Source organism: Mercenaria mercenaria, chromosome 15 (assembly GCF_021730395.1).
Source record: "Mercenaria mercenaria strain notata chromosome 15, MADL_Memer_1, whole genome shotgun sequence".
Taxonomy (NCBI): Eukaryota; Metazoa; Mollusca; class Bivalvia; order Venerida; family Veneridae; genus Mercenaria; species Mercenaria mercenaria.
Genome location: NC_069375.1, coordinates 13,044,152 through 13,062,134, shown reverse-complemented (window position 1 = coordinate 13,062,134; position 17,983 = coordinate 13,044,152). Strand labels below are relative to the sequence as shown.

The 17,983-nt window shown below is 35.4% G+C and overlaps 1 protein-coding gene across 6 annotated transcripts in view; it reads left to right on the top strand.

The window, feature by feature from the left end:
- The window catches only part of LOC123547026 (cytosolic phospholipase A2-like), a 66,156-nt gene extending 49,275 nt beyond the window's left edge, over positions 1-16,881 (top strand). For 4 of the 6 annotated variants that reach the window (XM_053524576.1, XM_053524579.1, XM_053524577.1 and 1 more), the window contains 10 exons: positions 1,319-1,408; positions 3,988-4,124; positions 4,265-4,481; positions 5,066-5,180; positions 7,614-7,751; positions 8,858-8,959; positions 9,173-9,448; positions 11,027-11,211; positions 12,526-12,712; positions 14,840-16,881. In XM_053524576.1, coding sequence (XP_053380551.1) covers positions 1,319-1,408; positions 3,988-4,124; positions 4,265-4,481; positions 5,066-5,180; positions 7,614-7,751; positions 8,858-8,959; positions 9,173-9,448; positions 11,027-11,211; positions 12,526-12,712; positions 14,840-15,045 — 1,653 coding nt within the window. In that variant the 3' untranslated portion in view covers positions 15,046-16,881. The remainder of the gene's footprint in view (positions 1-1,318; positions 1,409-3,987; positions 4,125-4,264; positions 4,482-5,065; positions 5,181-7,613; positions 7,752-8,857; positions 8,960-9,172; positions 9,449-11,026; positions 11,212-12,525; positions 12,713-14,839) is intronic. The other 2 variants (XM_053524580.1, XM_053524578.1) reach the window with 2 other exon arrangements.
- The last annotated feature ends 1,102 nt before the right edge of the window (positions 16,882-17,983 follow it).

The following is a 17,983-nucleotide window of genomic DNA, read 5'->3' as shown; positions in this document are numbered from 1 at the left end:
GTTAAAATGAAAAGTTTATCAAAGTAATAATTTCAGTTTTGTGTATGTTACAACGTGTGCTGGTTTTAATCTCAGTTGTTTTCCTTATAATCTAAACCTTATATTGCAATACAATAAACTATATCTTGTGTAAATTAGAATTACACTGGAAAAATAAAATAAACTTTGCATCGGGAAATATGCACTCGTTCTTCAGCAGAAGAATATTGCGCTCCTAAAGTCACGCAATATTTCCGCTGAAGAACTCGTGCATATTTCCCGATACAAAGCTAATAACCTATAAATATTGGCTCTACAATTTCTTGAAATTCTGAGAGTTACTTATTCTATATGTATCAAAGCGTTTTGTGAAAGTCTCGGTTTTAGTGTTCTCAGACCTCAATAGAAAGTGATGCTGCAATAATAAAAACAATAAAATAAGTTTTAGTACAGTTAATATTTTAAGACTACGTGAGTATATCCACACACTTAACTGAATGTTACGTTGATGGCAAAAATGATATTCAGCATGTCTGGTTAAAATTGTTCATTTTGAGTGTAACTCCTTTCGGGGCCTCTTCAATTATATATGATATTTCAAAGAAAATGTAATATGTCTTAGTTTTTTTTATATGCACTGGATACTATAGAGGATAAACATTCATTTCTAAATTACATGTTAATACCAATGTACCACAAATTTAAACATATCTGATACGTCACATCATCATGTAAGTGCCGTCTGACGGAGAACCCCCAATTTAGGGCCTCTTAGTCTTTAATTTCACTTGAAAATTACATATATACGTCAAATTATATTATATAATTGAATCTTTCCACTCTATTATATATTTAAGTCAGATTTACCTTAACCTGTAATTTAAACAACATTTTATTTTCATTATTATTTCTTATCACGTGCACCCCTTTTGGGGCCTCACGAGAACTTGAATAGGGATATTTGAGCCTGGTAGCCACCCTGGCTGAATTCCATATACCCTAACGAACATTTTGATGTATGATACCATATTGTACTAAAAAATGCCTACGGATTTTTTTCTCAGGGCTTTTGCCAACTGTCTATCAGGTTTTCTTCCAGGCCATTCGACGGTCTACTAGTTAATTGATATATATAATCACATTTATTCGGCTTTTGTTGCACGTAAATCTACTTGTATTATATTCTGCGACATAAGTAAAGCTTTTGCTGGGGTATGGCATTCAGTGCTCATTTTCAAACTTAGACAATGTGGTATAAACGGAAACATATTAATCCACCAAAAATCACTAAGAAAAGTAGGGGCCATGTATCTTCTAAGAGAGATTTTTTGTATGACAGGTAAATGGTATAAAAAGTACTCTTTTCATGAGGATTATGTCTCAGTGGAAAAATATCCTGTTGGATTCAAACCATGGACCCACATATCATGTATGTTTTATGATTTTTACTTGCATAATAACTGTCTGAGCTTAATTTTAACGATTGTATATACGAGGGCTGTTAAAAAGTAACACAGACTTTTGCTGTCAAAAGCCACCTTTTGTATATTGTCCAATGTCAGACATATGATTGTTATCCGTGATCTCTGTGTAATTCGGTCTTATTTTCTTTGTAACATTTTTGTTGATATGCGAAGCGCGTCGAAGATTTTAATTTCCATAGCTACGAATAACCGGTGCAGTCGCTTTTTCATCTGTCATGATTTTATTTCAACCACTATTGTTTGCACTGAAGTGCAGCATCACGTTAAAGCGACAGAAATAAACAACATTTGAACCAAGTGAGAATTGCTGTTGGTAACGCACGTTAAGTTGTCATCGGCTCTCATAAATAATCAAATGCTAAGTTATGTAGAGATTATAGCAAACAGCGTGTGAAATTTATAAAATATTGAAGCAGACATCAAAACAATATTCGGTCATCTGTGTCTTGATCTTCAAGTGGTACGAGCGATTGGCAAATGATTCAGAATTACTAAAAGACAGCGAAGGTCGATAGAGACTTAAAAATCCGTGATTCGACGTTATAGATTGATTTACAAATTGCGAGATACTTAGCAACGGAAGTGAATTATCGTGCATGCGCACTCTACGTAGGGCAAAAACACATAACCGCACAATATAAACTACGTTAAAGTTATATCACATTTCAGTCTATTCGATCAATAAGTGTCTGTATTATAATAAATTACCACTGCAGGACAAAGGAAAATATATGTTAATCGTTGCAAACCCACAACTGCCTAGCTCAAAATGAGATACTTCAGCTAATGCGCATTACATTGTATAACTAGTCAATTCAAAACTGATGATAAGGGATTCATAATGAACATGCAATAAACTATTTTCAGCAATTTTGATCTTTCATCTCGACAAAGTTAGGTTAAAGAAAAATGAGAAATTGATATTTTCCAGTAATTTAAAAAAAAATTACCACCTCTCGCAATTAGCTTACATGATAATAGTAATATCGTTAAAAATCGAAACTAAAACGTTGAAGTATGGATTTTAAAAATTTAAAAACTGAAAATTCCGGACTGGATTACAGATTTATTCCAACTGATATACCCTTCCCCCCACACGCATATCTACAAAGTCCACCACAGTCGCCAATTGTAATTTAAGTCCTTGATTTTATCGAGATCTTACGAATTTAGATTTTATATCGGTTTAAAAGGAAATGTCCATCAAAGTTCCTAAGTATATTCTTATAGATTTTAAAATTTAAGGTATCGTGTGATATGTTTATTTTTGATTTACCAAGCAGCTCCGCCACGTGATATATTAATCCGAGTGCGTACTAATTATGACATTGATGACCGAAGGACATTAAAGTATGTCACATCAAAGACATCTTATATTCTTCCGTAGCTTTTATGATACGGTCTAATTGATGACATCCTCGAAATAATGTTATGGTCTTGATCACGAAGGTGACCTATGTTTTATCGTGTCAGCTGCATAATAGTTACGTAATAATTTCTGTTTTATTACTTAAAATAGCAACTTCAGTGACAAAGAGCCGCGTCCCATGGAATTCATAATAGATGTCATTCAAGTAGGAGAAAAATATATACAAAAGCTATTTGAAGTTTGAAGAAAAAAACTCCTTTTACAGATAAAATGAAAGAAAATATGACATTTTTAAATGTTAGGAACAAGTTTTATATTTGTATTGTGTGTGGAAATAGACTGGGGAATGCTTGTTCTTTTTTGACGAAAATAAGAATAAATCTGGCTTCTCAGGTGTGATATGATTAATAACATACATATCTTTAATCAAAGGTTTCTGTATAATAAATTGCTTGATTAAAATCATGTTTATTGTGGCAAAACAATTCATAATATAATAATGGTTTTATGTAGATTTACTTATTGTTAAGCGTTCTTTTGCCACACGTAAAGAGCGCATGTGCATTAAAATCAAACATCCGGTCAAACATCAGGGCAACCAATATCATCGTAAAAAGGTCTATAGTCCATCTATGACGTCTTGGATAAAGACCAGATGTTCATAGTGCGAATCCTGTTTGAGATTCCTGTTATAAGTATTCGAACTGAGCAACTTCTTATGATTTAGAGGAAGCGTAACTCATGGTTGTATGATCATAACCACGTCAAATTTGCAGTGAAGTTTGCGAATTCTTGTTTCGTTTCATTAAAGTGTATAAAAGCTAGAGACAAAGTCTACATTATTTTTGAACAACCCTCGTATATTATACATGTTTATGGCACTTTAATGTAACAAAATAAGCTCATAAACAGGAATATTAGTGTGTATATTTTGAAGTGCAGTCACAGCTCAATACACAGTAACGCATTGTAGAACATCCTAGAAAATTGTTCATCCAAACATTCAGGAAGGTCAATGTCACAACTTTAGGAATAGGGAGAGGAGGACGGGAACAGGTGTTTAAAGGCTGATATATGTATGCCATGGTTTGGAATTTCCTATGTGTCATAACAGTTACTACAGATATATAAAAACATAATTATTTTTGTCTACAGGTTCCAACAATAGGGGTGTTAGGTTCTGGTGGAGGATTCCGTGCTTTGACGGCATTTAGTGGAGTGATGGGTGCCCTTGTGGACTCTAGAATCTCAGACATGGTCATGTATAATGCAGGACTTTCGGGCTCGACTTGGTAAGAAAATCAACAATCGATTGTTTTTTGTTTGTTTTGTTTTTGTTTTTACGGTTAAGGACATTGCGTGTCTGTTTTCCTGAAGAAGTCGCCATGAACTCTTCAAATACAGCATTAATCATTCTGTCTTTATATAAAAGGTACTTATCATCTTTATACTCCCACCCTGATTGGCCTCAGAAATCTCCACGTGAACTTCGTAATGAGTTACGGGACAGTATCGAATCCAGCCCATCCAACACTCCTGCTAGCCTCCGGCGGTTCTGGGACAGAGTAAAGGCAAAGTGTGATCAGGGACAGCCAGTCAGTCTCACAGATTTATTCGGTCATCTTGTCGGTGAAACTCTCCTACAAGGGGTAATATACTCGTCCGTTTACATAAAATATTTTTACAGAATTGCTGAAGTTCTACAATTATCACTCAGGCAATATTTTGACACAACTTATCCCAGTCATTAGTTTGTTAATATTCTGTTTAATCAACCCTTGCCACACAGTATAAAGACTCCTGTCTTCGTGGTCAAGGTAATCTTGGAATAAGTTGGTCTTAATATTGCACTTTCTTATTCAGGCCGTAGTTTTACACCAAAATTCAGACAGTGTCTACACTCAATTCTGGAAAAGGTATTAATCACAATGAATGTGACATAAAATCTATCGTCCTCTGAATATAGCTCTACACATACAGTTTTTATTTATATCAAAAATACATTTGTTGAGTTTCTTCCTTTAAAGGTAATGCTTAATAATAAAACATTTTGGTGAAAGATGACCCAAGTTGTTCCTTAACATGGCAGATATTGATCATTTTATCCCCGATTGACATTACAATGATATCATCAAGGAAGGCTGAAAGAAGTCAAAATACTACATGTAATAAATATCAAACCGAAACTGCGTTTGACTGCGCCATTATTCTTTAATGTATTTTATTCTTTCAGAGGCTGGAGGCGAAGCTAACAGACCAGCAAGAAAAGCTAAAAGAAGGGAACATTCCGTTGCCAATGTACGCAGGCGTGCACGTGAAGAAGGAAGTCTCAGCCAAAGTTTTTCACGGTAAATAAAACTAAAATTGATACAATTCCATTTCAAACTTTGGAATGGTTTTCTTAAAGGCACTCGCTACAGTTTTTCCGGACGGGTCGATATTTTCGCCAACACCGTGCTAATTTGGTTGTGTTTCTAATCGATGTAGCTCACTGCAGAGTTGGTGCGGTCTTCTGCGCATCCCCGGAAGTGATTATCTAATGTCACGTACGGCAAAAATTTGCAAATTATTGTATGTTCGCATGCATTTAATGTACAAAATGTATAATATACTGACTAAAGGTTAGGGTAAGTATCACCATGGTTACAAAATAAATACATTTAAAGTACTTTTAGTTCAAATTGCTTCAATCCGACATATACTGGGGTCTGTTTTTTATACCAGCGCTCCAACTCTGCATTGAGTCACAGCTGTTTCTAATCCCGTACCCTACCCGTACCGTACATTCATAAACTATAGGTTTTGTTAAAAAAAGGGTGGAAACTTTCATCGTTCTATGCCATCAAAATGCTTCAGAAACACCTTAAAATCCGCTTATTAAGAAATCTGCCGTTTGATAATTTTATATATATTTCTAAGTCATTTGCTCAAACACCTCGTTGTAATTTGATTTAAGCGAAATCTAATATGGTGACCTATCAATTTTCTTTTGGTTTTAGATTAGGTACACATAACCAAAGGTATGTGCAGGGTTTGATTAAATTCTATTATGTGAAACTCGATAAAATAGCAGAAGTGCCAACTTAAAACTGACAAAAATATGCAAAAATAGCCCTTGGGTCTGCTGAACCAGTATTCCTTTCTTTACAAAATCATGTTCTTTTGATTTCTCTGAGCATGTTTCAAATAGATATATTGTTTTCCGTTATAAAAATGCTTAGATAATCAAATTTATGCTGATTATTGTACCTACTGAAATATATTTTAGGATTACAGAAATTTTGAAAAATGTTTAAAATAGCACCATATCTAGGGGCAAATTAAATTGAAACAAAGCTGGTGACCTAGTATTTTTATTTCATTTTTCAATACATCATAACATGATCTTTTAATACAAAACATTTCATCAAAATCTATTATTGAGAAAACAAGAGCTGTCTCCATAGGATGACACATGCCCCGATGGCACTTTGAATGAATAGTTATGGCCGATGTTAGAGTTTTGGACCTTTGACCTACGGAGCTGGGTCTTGCGCGCGACACGTCGTCTTACTGTGTCACACATTCATGCATAGTTATTTTAAAATCCATGCATGAATGACAAAGATATGGACCGGACATGCCCATCAATGCACTATCATGTAAAATGACCTTTAACGTCTAAGTGTGACCTTGACTTTTGAGCTACGGACCTGGGTCTTGCGTGTGACACGTCGTCTTACTGTGGTACACATTCATGGCAAGTTATTTGAAAATCCATCCATCGATGACAAAGATATGGACCGGACACGCCCATCAATGCACTATCCTTTAACGTCTAAGTGTGACCTTGACCTTTGAACTACGAACCTGGGTCTTGCGCACGACACGTCGTCTTACTGTGGTACACATTCATGCCAAGTTATTTTAAAATCCATCCATCGATGACAAAGATATGGACCGGACACGCCCATCAATGCACTATCCTTCAATGTCTAACTGTGACCTTGACCTTTGAGCTACGGACCTTGGTCTTGTGCGCGACACATCGTCTTACTGTGGTACACATTCATGCCAAGTAATTTGAAAATCCATCCATCGATGACAAAGATATGGACCGGACACGCCCATCAATGCACTATCCTTTAATGTCTAAGTGTGACCTTGACCTTTGAGCTACGGACCTGCGTCTTGCACGCGACACGTCGTCTTACTGTGGTTCACATTTATGCCAAATTATTTGAAAATCCATCCATCGATGACAAAGATATGGACCGGGCACGCCCATCAATGCACTATCCTTTAATGTCTAAGTGTGACCTTGACCTTTGAGCTACGGACCTGGGTCTTGCGCGAGACACGTCGACTTACTGTGGTACACGTTCATGCCAAGTTATTTGAAAATCCATCCATCGATGACAAAGATATGGACCGGACACGAAAATTGCGGACAGACCGACAGACCGACAGACAGACAGACGGTTCTCAAACTATATGCCTCCCTTCGGAGGCATAAAAATTACGAAACTGTAGCGAGCGTCCTTAAATTTATTGAAAACATTACAGGTTTTATTAAACTCAAATGTGTATGTTACTGTGTGTAGAAGTCATTACACTGTGACTAAAAACCTCTTTGTCATTAGGAAAATAATGCTGTAAGTCAGTTCTTTTGTCAACCCAAAAAATAACGTGATAAAGAAGAAACATAAATCAAGAACATGTAAATTTGTCCGAAAAAATGAAAGAAATAAGGAAATCCAAGTGAAGGGATACTTATTCCGAGACAATGTTATATTTTTCAGAATGGATAGAGTTTACTCCATATGAAATTGGAATAATGAAATACGGAACATATATGCCAGCTGAGATGTTTGGAAGCAAGTTTTTCCTAGGTCATGTTGTCAAAAAATATGAGGAGTCGCCGCTGCATTTCTTGCAAGGTAAAAAGTCATTAAGAACATACATGATGTTTTTCTGTCTCCTCTCCCACGGTGGTCATACTGTCGAAAAGTATGATATGAGGAGTCGTCGCTGCATTTCTCATGTAAAAGAGCATACATGCTGTTTTCTGTCCTGCTCATGCACGTCCCCCACTCCACCAACTTAGCCATCTTATCAAAACGTGTAAAGATTCACTGCTACATTTCTTAAGGTAAACATGTGAGGAAGTCATCCAGCTAGCTTACGGAATGTCTGTGATTTTATCCAGGTACCCGCTCGTGATGAAAAAAAAAAAGTCGCCATATATGATCTATATTTGTGTTGGTGCGACGTTAAACCCAACTAGAACAAAATAAATTGTAGGGTAAAAGAACATAATGGTCTTGCTTGCTTTCCTCCCCCCCCCCCCCCCCCCCCCCCCCCTTAGTTACAGTAATCTATGTTATAAATGAACAAAGAGTTAGGAACAGGAATTTCTACAGTATTATTCAAATTAAATTCTAATCCATGAAAACGGTACACATTTTTAAGGTTTACTAATAGTTGAAAACTTTGTCTAAATTAAAGGTATATTAGATCCAGATTTCATATCTAAAACATGAACAATTACTTCATACAATTTATTTGAACATAGAATTAACAAGTTTATGTGTATTAACAGTACTGTAAATTAGGTTTAAAATAGTACACACAGTATACATATATAGATAAGCATAGTATAAATGTGCACTACCACTAAAAATTGGCTTTTTTTCAACTGTTATTGCACGATATTTAATTATAAATGTAACTCTGTATGGAAACTTAATTTATATAGTTAGTACAGTTAAATACATTTGATCAGGATTTTATACATTTGAAGTAAATGTCTAAAGTTAAAATATTTTAGTGAAAGATGGTCATTGGAGATTTTTAATCAATACAGACATTTTCAAAGGAAGGAATGATCCAAATATAGTGTCTCCTTTTCGGGTTGGTAGGTTGTCAATAAAAATCATACAATATTACACTGGTCTCTAGTAAATTTTAAATATAAAATCGAAATGATGTAAAATTAAAAATTTAAAAAGTTTGATATATCTAGCGTATTTGTCACCCTTTTCAGGTATTTGGGGAAGTGCGTACTGTGTAAGGCTGAAAAGATATTTTGGTTTTGGTAAAAAGGACGACGAAAAAGAGAATTCACAGGAGGAAAGAGACGAATTAGGTAACCATAACAAAAAATGTTTCTTACTTCTTCGCCACATTGACCACATTGCGAATGCCCAGTATGTGCCTCATTAAAAACAATGTTTAAATAAATTTCAAGTAAACTATATTAATTTATTTTAAAGCCGATTGTTAAGCAAATTCTACAACTTATATTAATCACTGTTTAGTATATTGATAAAAATGTGTTTATTTTACTTATCCAAAACAGATAATGAGTTAAACGAAGAATTGCCAGTACAGGATAGTGGCTCTTCTGATACCAGTGAAAGTGAAGACGATGAAAGTACTGCAGATGCTAATGATGAACACGAGAAAAGGAAAAAGCAAACTGACGAAAACAGGCTTGTTTCAATATTTAGACCACTTGTTGGATCTGTGTTAGATTGCATACCGTTCTGGAGAAGTATTGACGGAAGGGCGGCAGTTGTTTTTAATTTCTTGCGTGGTTTATCATTTCAAAGATACAACAAACATGAAGCCAAAGGTACAAGTACACAAGGGTTTTGACATTATTTTCCAGTCTGTGATTTTTTCTTCTTGACAATGAGTTTCCCGGTAAGTAAGAAAGATAGGTCTTTACGTTTCTGTATATATTATCGTAAGTTGAATAGTCATTCACTGAAAGATTCTTATTCTCTTTATGAGTTTGCAGTTACTTGCGGGGAACAGAGTATGTACTGGTTCAGAATCCAGGAACACTGGTTAGGTTAACTACCCGTACATAACTGAAATACTGTTGTAAAACGCCGTTAAACTCAAAACAAACAAACAAATCTACGTTCCAGTCTCTACGGCAATTATGCTTTCAATGAATAAATAGTAGTTATTAGATTTTTATTTTGTCTGTTTTGTTGGATTGAACGTTGCATCGGCACAGTTATATATCATATGGCAACATTTTAGTTTTAATGGTGGAGGAAACTTCCAGGTGCTCTTTCGTGCATTATTTTATCACGAGCGGACACCTGGGTAGAACCACCGACTTTTTGTACGCCTGCTTTGTAACAACAACAAGGTACGTTAGCGATGACGAGCGAAATGATTTATCGCTTCATTTTTTACAACGTATTCTTACTATAAAGTTACGGATGCCAAATTTTAAGAAAAAGAACAGTACTGAATGCAAAGAGACGGAATCAGGCATTTGGGTCTACTAAGTAATACCCAGGATTTGAAATAACGATGATACTCGATTTGAAATAATGATCGAGTTATTTTACCTTAATCATTCATCGTTAGTATATTTCTAGTCATTTGGGATCATCGAGTCCAGCCGATGCTTGCGAGTGTGTTGGGTGTTTCACATTTTATTACCTTCAATAAACAAACCGAATCTGCTAATCGTTTTGGTTGGTTGCATTCTATGCTTCCAAAGGATATTCTTAAATATTTTTTTAAGAACAGGGATAAATATCAAATAAAACAACAAGCTAAACAAATCTTCTTTTTTATTATTGTTTCATTTGATACAATTGATGGTAAATCTTCGAACCTACGATATATGTACCATACCTATATAGATATTTATATTCCCAAATAATACCTGAATTTCCTTTGTTCATGTCCTGTTTTGATTTTAGGTCAGAAATCTATAGTACATGTAGTAGTTATGATTACGCAATAATTGAAATAGATTAAGATATAATTATATAACTCTTTCTTGTATTAAAGGGTTTTTATTATTATAACATGGTTTTTTCATTCTTTAGAAAAAAGAACACACCAAATCATCGGTAAACTCCGTTCATTATTTGTTGATCTTATCGCAATGGGTTTTTTTCACGTACCTGTCTTGGCATATATTATTACAATAATAGGTTAATTGGATTTTATCGAGAACATTTCACGAGCTCTGCAGTGGAGATATCGCTACTTTGTTGTTTATATCAATGATAATTGGAAGGTTAACGACTGCAGAAATTAAAACTACATCGCAAACCACGTCAAGAAGTTGGTATGATATTAGACAGTCCGCTTTAACATAACGTAGTGTAAAATGATTAAGTATGAATATGCCATATATACGATTACCTTCATTGCGTATTTGTTTTTATCTATTCAGCTCAAATCCATTTCGATGAAATATTTGAGATGTATCCTACGTCAAAGAAGAAGTTGTATGTTGTGGATGCTGGCCTGGCCTTCAGTTCTCCCTACCCGCTACTGCTACGACCTCAGCGAGCAGTGGATCTCGTTCTATCATTCGACTATAGTTCACGCGATCACGACAAAACATCTCTTTTTTCGGTATTATATTACTAATTTTCTTTTTCTTACCAGCGGTTATTTAAATATTGTACAGCGTTATATGTCATGCTTTATACAAGTTTGATCACCTCCACCCGAAGAATCATACTACTGGAATTTCCGTGTCATGGGGTCGGTTAGCTTAAGGTAAGGCATGGCAACTATAATAGCATTTTAGGTATTCGAATATACGGCGAACCTTCCGAACGAATATTCGAATATTCGGTCATCAACATATAATACAACAATAAAACAACTCAAAATCTGATGTGGTTATCATATCCAATTGGTCAGCGACTCGCATGAATTCTACTTTCGTTTACATCGGAAATAATTTAGACATTGACGAATATACATCGATTTATCTTTATGAACACTCGTTCATCTTTTGTTATATTACATATTCGTAATCTGCCTATCGATGAATTTTGTTTCTTACAGGAATGTATATCCCCTAAGTAAGTAAGGTTCTTTCCACGTAAAATTATATGTCGCCGACTTCTTGTCGGATGATTGCGTGAAGAACTTCAAAATGGTAGAAGGCATCAATAGATTTACATAATAACATGAGCAATATTTTCAGTTAAATAATGTGTTTCAGACTGTGAGGGAGTCTGATAAGTACACTGCTTGTTTGAAGTCTGATTTTTAGTACTTAATTAAAGTGTTAACCTTACAAAATTCATTCATTCTTACACCTTGCGTTAATGATATTTACTGTCATATCGATTAGATAATACAATTAACGTTAAAAATATTAATTTGCTCTAAATTTGGCTCCTTTTATTCTGCATTTACTTTACTCAAATACATCTCTAATAGACTCTGATTGAAATCAAAGTCTTTAGATTAAGTGCTGTCTAATATTTTTTAGTTATCAGCGGTTCGCACCTACTGAAAACAAGGCCAATTGTAACCAATTTGCATTAGTTTGAGACAAATGAAGATTTCAAAAGCAATTAGCGGTATAAAGTACATGGTACACTGCCATCACCATGACGACGTTCAATCTCAAAACGCTAAAATACAACATGACACGTTCTACAGCTTCATTATCGCGCGTATTTATAATGAAAGCGGGTTTTGGCAAAATAAAAAAGGAATATCTTGGTTCTTTCAGTTAGATTTAACTTATTTGTCTTGATTTGATTTATTTATTTATTTTTTTTTTTTTTGAATATTCGAATAGTGGAATATTATTCGAATATTCGTGTAATGAACGGATATTCGAATATTCATTGCCATCCCGACTAAAGATCATATTTTAAAGAAATTGAATTGTTTCTCTAATTTCAATTATACCTTTTATTATAGGAGCTGTTGTTAGCCGAGGAGTGGGCAAGGCTTAATAAAGTCCCATTCCCTGTTATCGACCCTACCATTGCTGATCGTGAGAGGCTCAAAGAATGCTATGTGTTCGAAAATCCCAACGATCCGAAATGCCCGATCGTCATGCATTTTGTTATCCTAAATATTACTTTTCGAGAGTTTAAAGCACCAGGTATGTATTTCACTTTCAGTGCAGTGTGTAGTTTTATCTGTTAAACGAAAGTGCTTGCAAAATAGTAGTGATAAGGTAATAAGGGATGTCAAAAAATAACACATTTCAGTGTTGCTTTACTTACAATTGACAAACTTTATCTCATAAAATTCTAGATTAAGTACATTAGATATAGTGCTACGTTTTCGTCGTATGACTTTGACAGATTCAGTATATACATGTTCCATTTTTCACTAGTTGCTTATCCGTCTAAGTTTATCATTTGAGCGTTCAACGCAAATATTTTTAGCTCACCTGTTACGAAGTGACAAGGCGAGCTATTGTGACCGCTTGATGTCCGTCGTGCGTCGTCCGTCGTCTGTCAACAATTTCTAAAAAAGTCTTCTTCTTGAAAACCACTGGGCAGAATTACACCAAACTTGACAGGAATGATCCTTGGATGCCCCCTTTCAAAATTGTTCAAAGAATTGAATTCCATGCAGAACTCTGGTTGCCATGGCAACCAAAAGGAAAAACTTTAAAAGTCTTCTTGTCCAAAACCCCAGAGTCTAGGGCTTTGATATCTGGTGTGTAGCATCAACTAGTGGCCCTCTACCAAAATTGTTCAAATTATCCCCCTAGGATCAAATATGGCCCCGCCCCGGGGATCACATGGTTTATATAGACTTATATAGGGAACACTTTGAAAATCTTCTTGTAAAAAAAAACATGGCATAGGTCTTTGATATTTGGTATGTAGCATCATCTAGTGGAGTTTTCAAATTATCCCCCTAGGGTCAAATATGGCCCCGCCCCGGGGGTCACATGGTTTATATAGACTAATATAGGGAAAACTTTGAAAATCGTCTTGTACAAAACCACATGCCCTAAGGCTTTGATATTTGGTATGTAGCATCACCTAGTGGCCCTCTACCAAGGTTGTTTAAATTATCCCCCTAAGGTCAAATATGGCCCCACCCCGGGGGTTCCAAGTTTTACAAAAACTTATATAGGAAAAAACGTTTAAAAATCTTCTTGTCTGAAACCACAACACTTAGACCTTTGATATTTGGTTTGTAGCATTGTCTTACTGTCCTCAACCAAATATGTTCATATTATACCCCTTGGGTGAAAAGAGGCCCTGCCCTGGGGGTCCCAAGTTTTATATAGATTTATATAGGAAAAAAGCTTTAAAAATCTTCTTGTCTGAAACCATACGATCTAGGCTTTTGATATTTGGTATGATGCATTGTCTAGTAGTCCTCTACCAAAATTATTCAAATTATGCCCCTGGGGTTAAAAGAAGCCCCGCCATGCGGTCACTTAGTTATTATGTTAGTTATATAGGAAAAAACAATCTGATCCTATTTCCAAGACTGTTTAGTTATAATTACATGATTACCCCAAGTAATATGATGTCACCTGACTGTGACCTTGACCTACTGACCTACTGTCTTGTTTTAAAGATACAGCCTTAAAATTTTGATGACATACACAGTTTTGCAAACAAATCGTAAAACTGAATTTCATGGACCATGAATGTGACCTACCGACTTAATATTAACATTTTATCATCAGTTTGACATTTGAAGCATGTAGCTCATATTACTCAGGTGAGCGATCCAGGGACATCATGACCCTCTTGTAATACTACCCCCGTGGTCAATTCTCGGAAATTTATGCTTCATAGACCATTTCTGAATTGTTCAGAAGAAACAAGCAACAGTTTTTACAGAGGTGATCTTTTTCTTGTTTGGAAATACATGCATTACTCCCTTCGAAACCTGTATTTCAGCTGTCTGTTTAGTAGATTATATCAACCTCATCAAACATATTGTGTATCATTCACACTTACTGGGAGTCTTGCATATTTTTCAGATAGTCCGAGTGCTGAAAATGTTACAAAACGTACACTGTGCATCAAACTGCAAAATTAATGTGAAAGTAGAACTGTCAAAAATTACCCTATACTGACATGATATATGTATTCTTAGAACAGTTAAACTTGTATAAAATACAATGATCAAATAGGCGGCAAAAACCGCTCAAACAAAAATGTCCCCTGAGTATCATAATACTTTACTAGAACCGTAATCGAATTTGTCTGGTAAGACAAACAATATTTACTGCATTATCATTACTTTCTAGGCGTGCCAAGGAGCACTGAGGAAGAAAAGGATTACGCTAACTTTGATATCTTCGATGATCCAAATGACACATATTCTACATTCAACTTCCAGTACACAAACCAAGCGTTTGACCGCCTGGCTGACCTCATGGAATTCAACACATTACTATGTAAAGAATTGATCGTCGAAAATATAAAAAAGTGTGTTAAGAAACGAGCAATTTAGTGCAGAGGCAAAGACGTGAAAATGGCACATATCATTGAGAAATCATACACTGGGCAAAGCATCTACCCCACCATTTTTGTTTTGTTTCCTTAAAAGTTTCAAATGGAGTATTTTTTTTTTCCAAATTAAGTGCACGCGCAGAAAAACATATTATCATATAAACAAAATCAAACTATACCATCAAACAAATTTACTCATTTTTCTTCTTCAAATGTCTAGAATTCACCAAAAGGCGAAAATCGTTATGAAGCAAGAAAATTTCAACAAAAATAAAATAGCATCCTTGCTGTGTTCTATCGGAAAGGAGCATTTAATATTCATGTAATGTTTAACAATTGTCTGCTAAAAATTAAAAATTGTCACCATATTATTCCTATTGGTCTCAAGGCAAAATTGCTTAAAATACATTGAAACGCTTAATTAACAGACTTTCCTGCAAATATAAGACGACGTTATATTGAGGGAACTTACACTTAATTCCGTTAGAAGTATACTCTGGACGTCAGTAACACACAGTATTGGACAGATAGGAAATACGCATTAGCATTATTATATTATATATATTATATACATATAAGTGCTACTGAAATAATTGGAAATTTGTCGCTCAAAAGGGCATGTTGTCTATATGAAATTATATATCTTCAGATATTTGAAGAGGTTCTGAATAGTCATAACAGAACGGTTAAGAATAAAGGGATAACGTGTTATAAAATACTATTTTAGCTGTAAGGAATAGATGGAACAGCTTTTATCATACTACATCGACAGATCGCAAAAAAATAAATAAATAACGGCAAATCATCGTAGGAAGCATAAAAGTTATACGAATGCAGTTCGAAGAATATTATACACACGTACTGGTTCTATTTTTATACTAAGTTTTTGTTTGAGTTTTAAGTTTATAAACGTTAATTTTCATTTTCTATAGACTTGCTGCTTTAATTTCATAGATGTGTTTTTATCTTGTGGTGGTGTCCGTCCGGGTAGTGTTCCTTATGTTTGTCTGTCTGTTTGTCACTTCTGTCTTTTTGTTATTGCATTCAATGAAGTTTATGTATATAGTCGGTGTGCAGATATACACGCTCACGTGTAACTGTTTCCACGTACTCAGTCGGTGTGCACATAAGCACGCTAACGTGTAACCGTTTCCATGTGCTCAGGCGGTGTGCACATACACACGCCCAAGTGTACCCGTTTCCATGTGCTCAGTCGGTTTGCACGTAACACGCTCACGTGTACCCATTTCCATGTGCTCAGTCGGTGTACATGGAAACGTGTACCTGTATTCACGTGCTCAGTCGGTGTGCACATACACACGCTCGCGTGAACCCGTTTCCACGAACTCGTACACGCTGATGTGTACCCGTTTCCATGTGCACAGTCGGTATGCACGTACACACTTTTACGTGTACCCGTTTGTGCATACATATATAGACTCAAGTGCACCCGTTTTCATGGGCTCAGTCGGTGTGCACGTATATACGCTCACGTGTACCCGTTTCCATGTGCCCAGTCGGTTTGAACAATGTGGAGTGCTGTGAGGGTGACTGCATACTTTGATTGTAGCTTTCCCTGTTGGACGTTTGTCCTGGTGTTTGTTGTGTTTTATTTTCATTTGATAGACGTGTTACTCATAGGAAGAGATACTTTACATTATATACATATACTTGATCTAAATTATTATGTTGTTTGTTTCGTGTGGTTCTGGGACGTTAATTTTTGTATAAAAATAATTGGCACCACTGACTTATCCCTGCTTGTCAGACATAACTGTCATTTTGATTTACTTGTTTTTAAGTATTCTATATCTACTAATAAAGGTTTGTAAACGTGTTCTTGTCACTCATTTAAAAACGCCGCCTCGGTAGCCAGTGGTAGAACCGCGTCATACCAAAGACATGAAAAATGGTACTGGTTTTCCTCGCTTGAGCCCAACTTTAAGAGGATGGTTTTAGACCTGGTCTCCCCAGTGTCAGTATAATGAGTCTGGGTAAGGTATCATGCCACGTGTCGACGACCTTATATTCCATTGAGGCAGCATTATAAAGTTGAGAACTGTGCTAACTGCTACAAGCAGACACCGTCATTTATATGACTGTACTGTAAAATTGTTGAAAAAAACACGCACACAAAAAGCTTAACCCTAAAACACACCAACAGTTCAAAAGGGTAAGAATACTTGGCGAAAAATGTATGGACATCTTAATAGAAGAAACGAAAGAAAAATGACTAAATAAAAGATCGGTTGTATGTTACAGAATTACTTCGAAATTCGGAGTTGGGCATCTTTTAAGTTCAAAGGACAGTTCAAGTAATTTGCCATTAAGTATTATTTCGCTTGACCATTAGAAGAATAGGTGGAGCTACTGCACTCGCCCATTCGTCCGCGTCCGATTTGGCTTTCAATTTTGTTAAGTTTTTGTATGTAAGCTGGAATCTCAGAAACTACTTAAATTAGTAGATTAAATCTTAACACACTTTTCACAATGATGGACTGGCTTGCAGTGCACAGGTTCCATAACTCTGGTGTTTTTGTTGTTGTTTTTTTTTGTTTTTTTAGGGGGTGGGGGGTGTGGCGGGGTTTGTTGTTGTTTCACAAATTATGTCCCTTCTTCAACTTCGCAATTTTTGGTTATATTTTTGTATGTAAAAGTACCCACTCTTGGAAATGAATTGAAACTTCACACATTTGTCCACTGTGATGATATAACATGCATTGCAAAGGTTCTGCATTTTTACAAGGTATTGTCCTATTTTCGTCTTTAGTGTTGTGTGGTGGCTCTGCTCTTAAATCTGTAATGCATTTTTTATTAACTTTTTTAAGGATATAGATCTATATTAGTAGAAAGATGCGAAACTTGTCAAGATTCATTTAATATCTTAGGTACACTCAAATGGTAGGTTAGAAATTCTCAGTGTATACGATGCAGTTAAT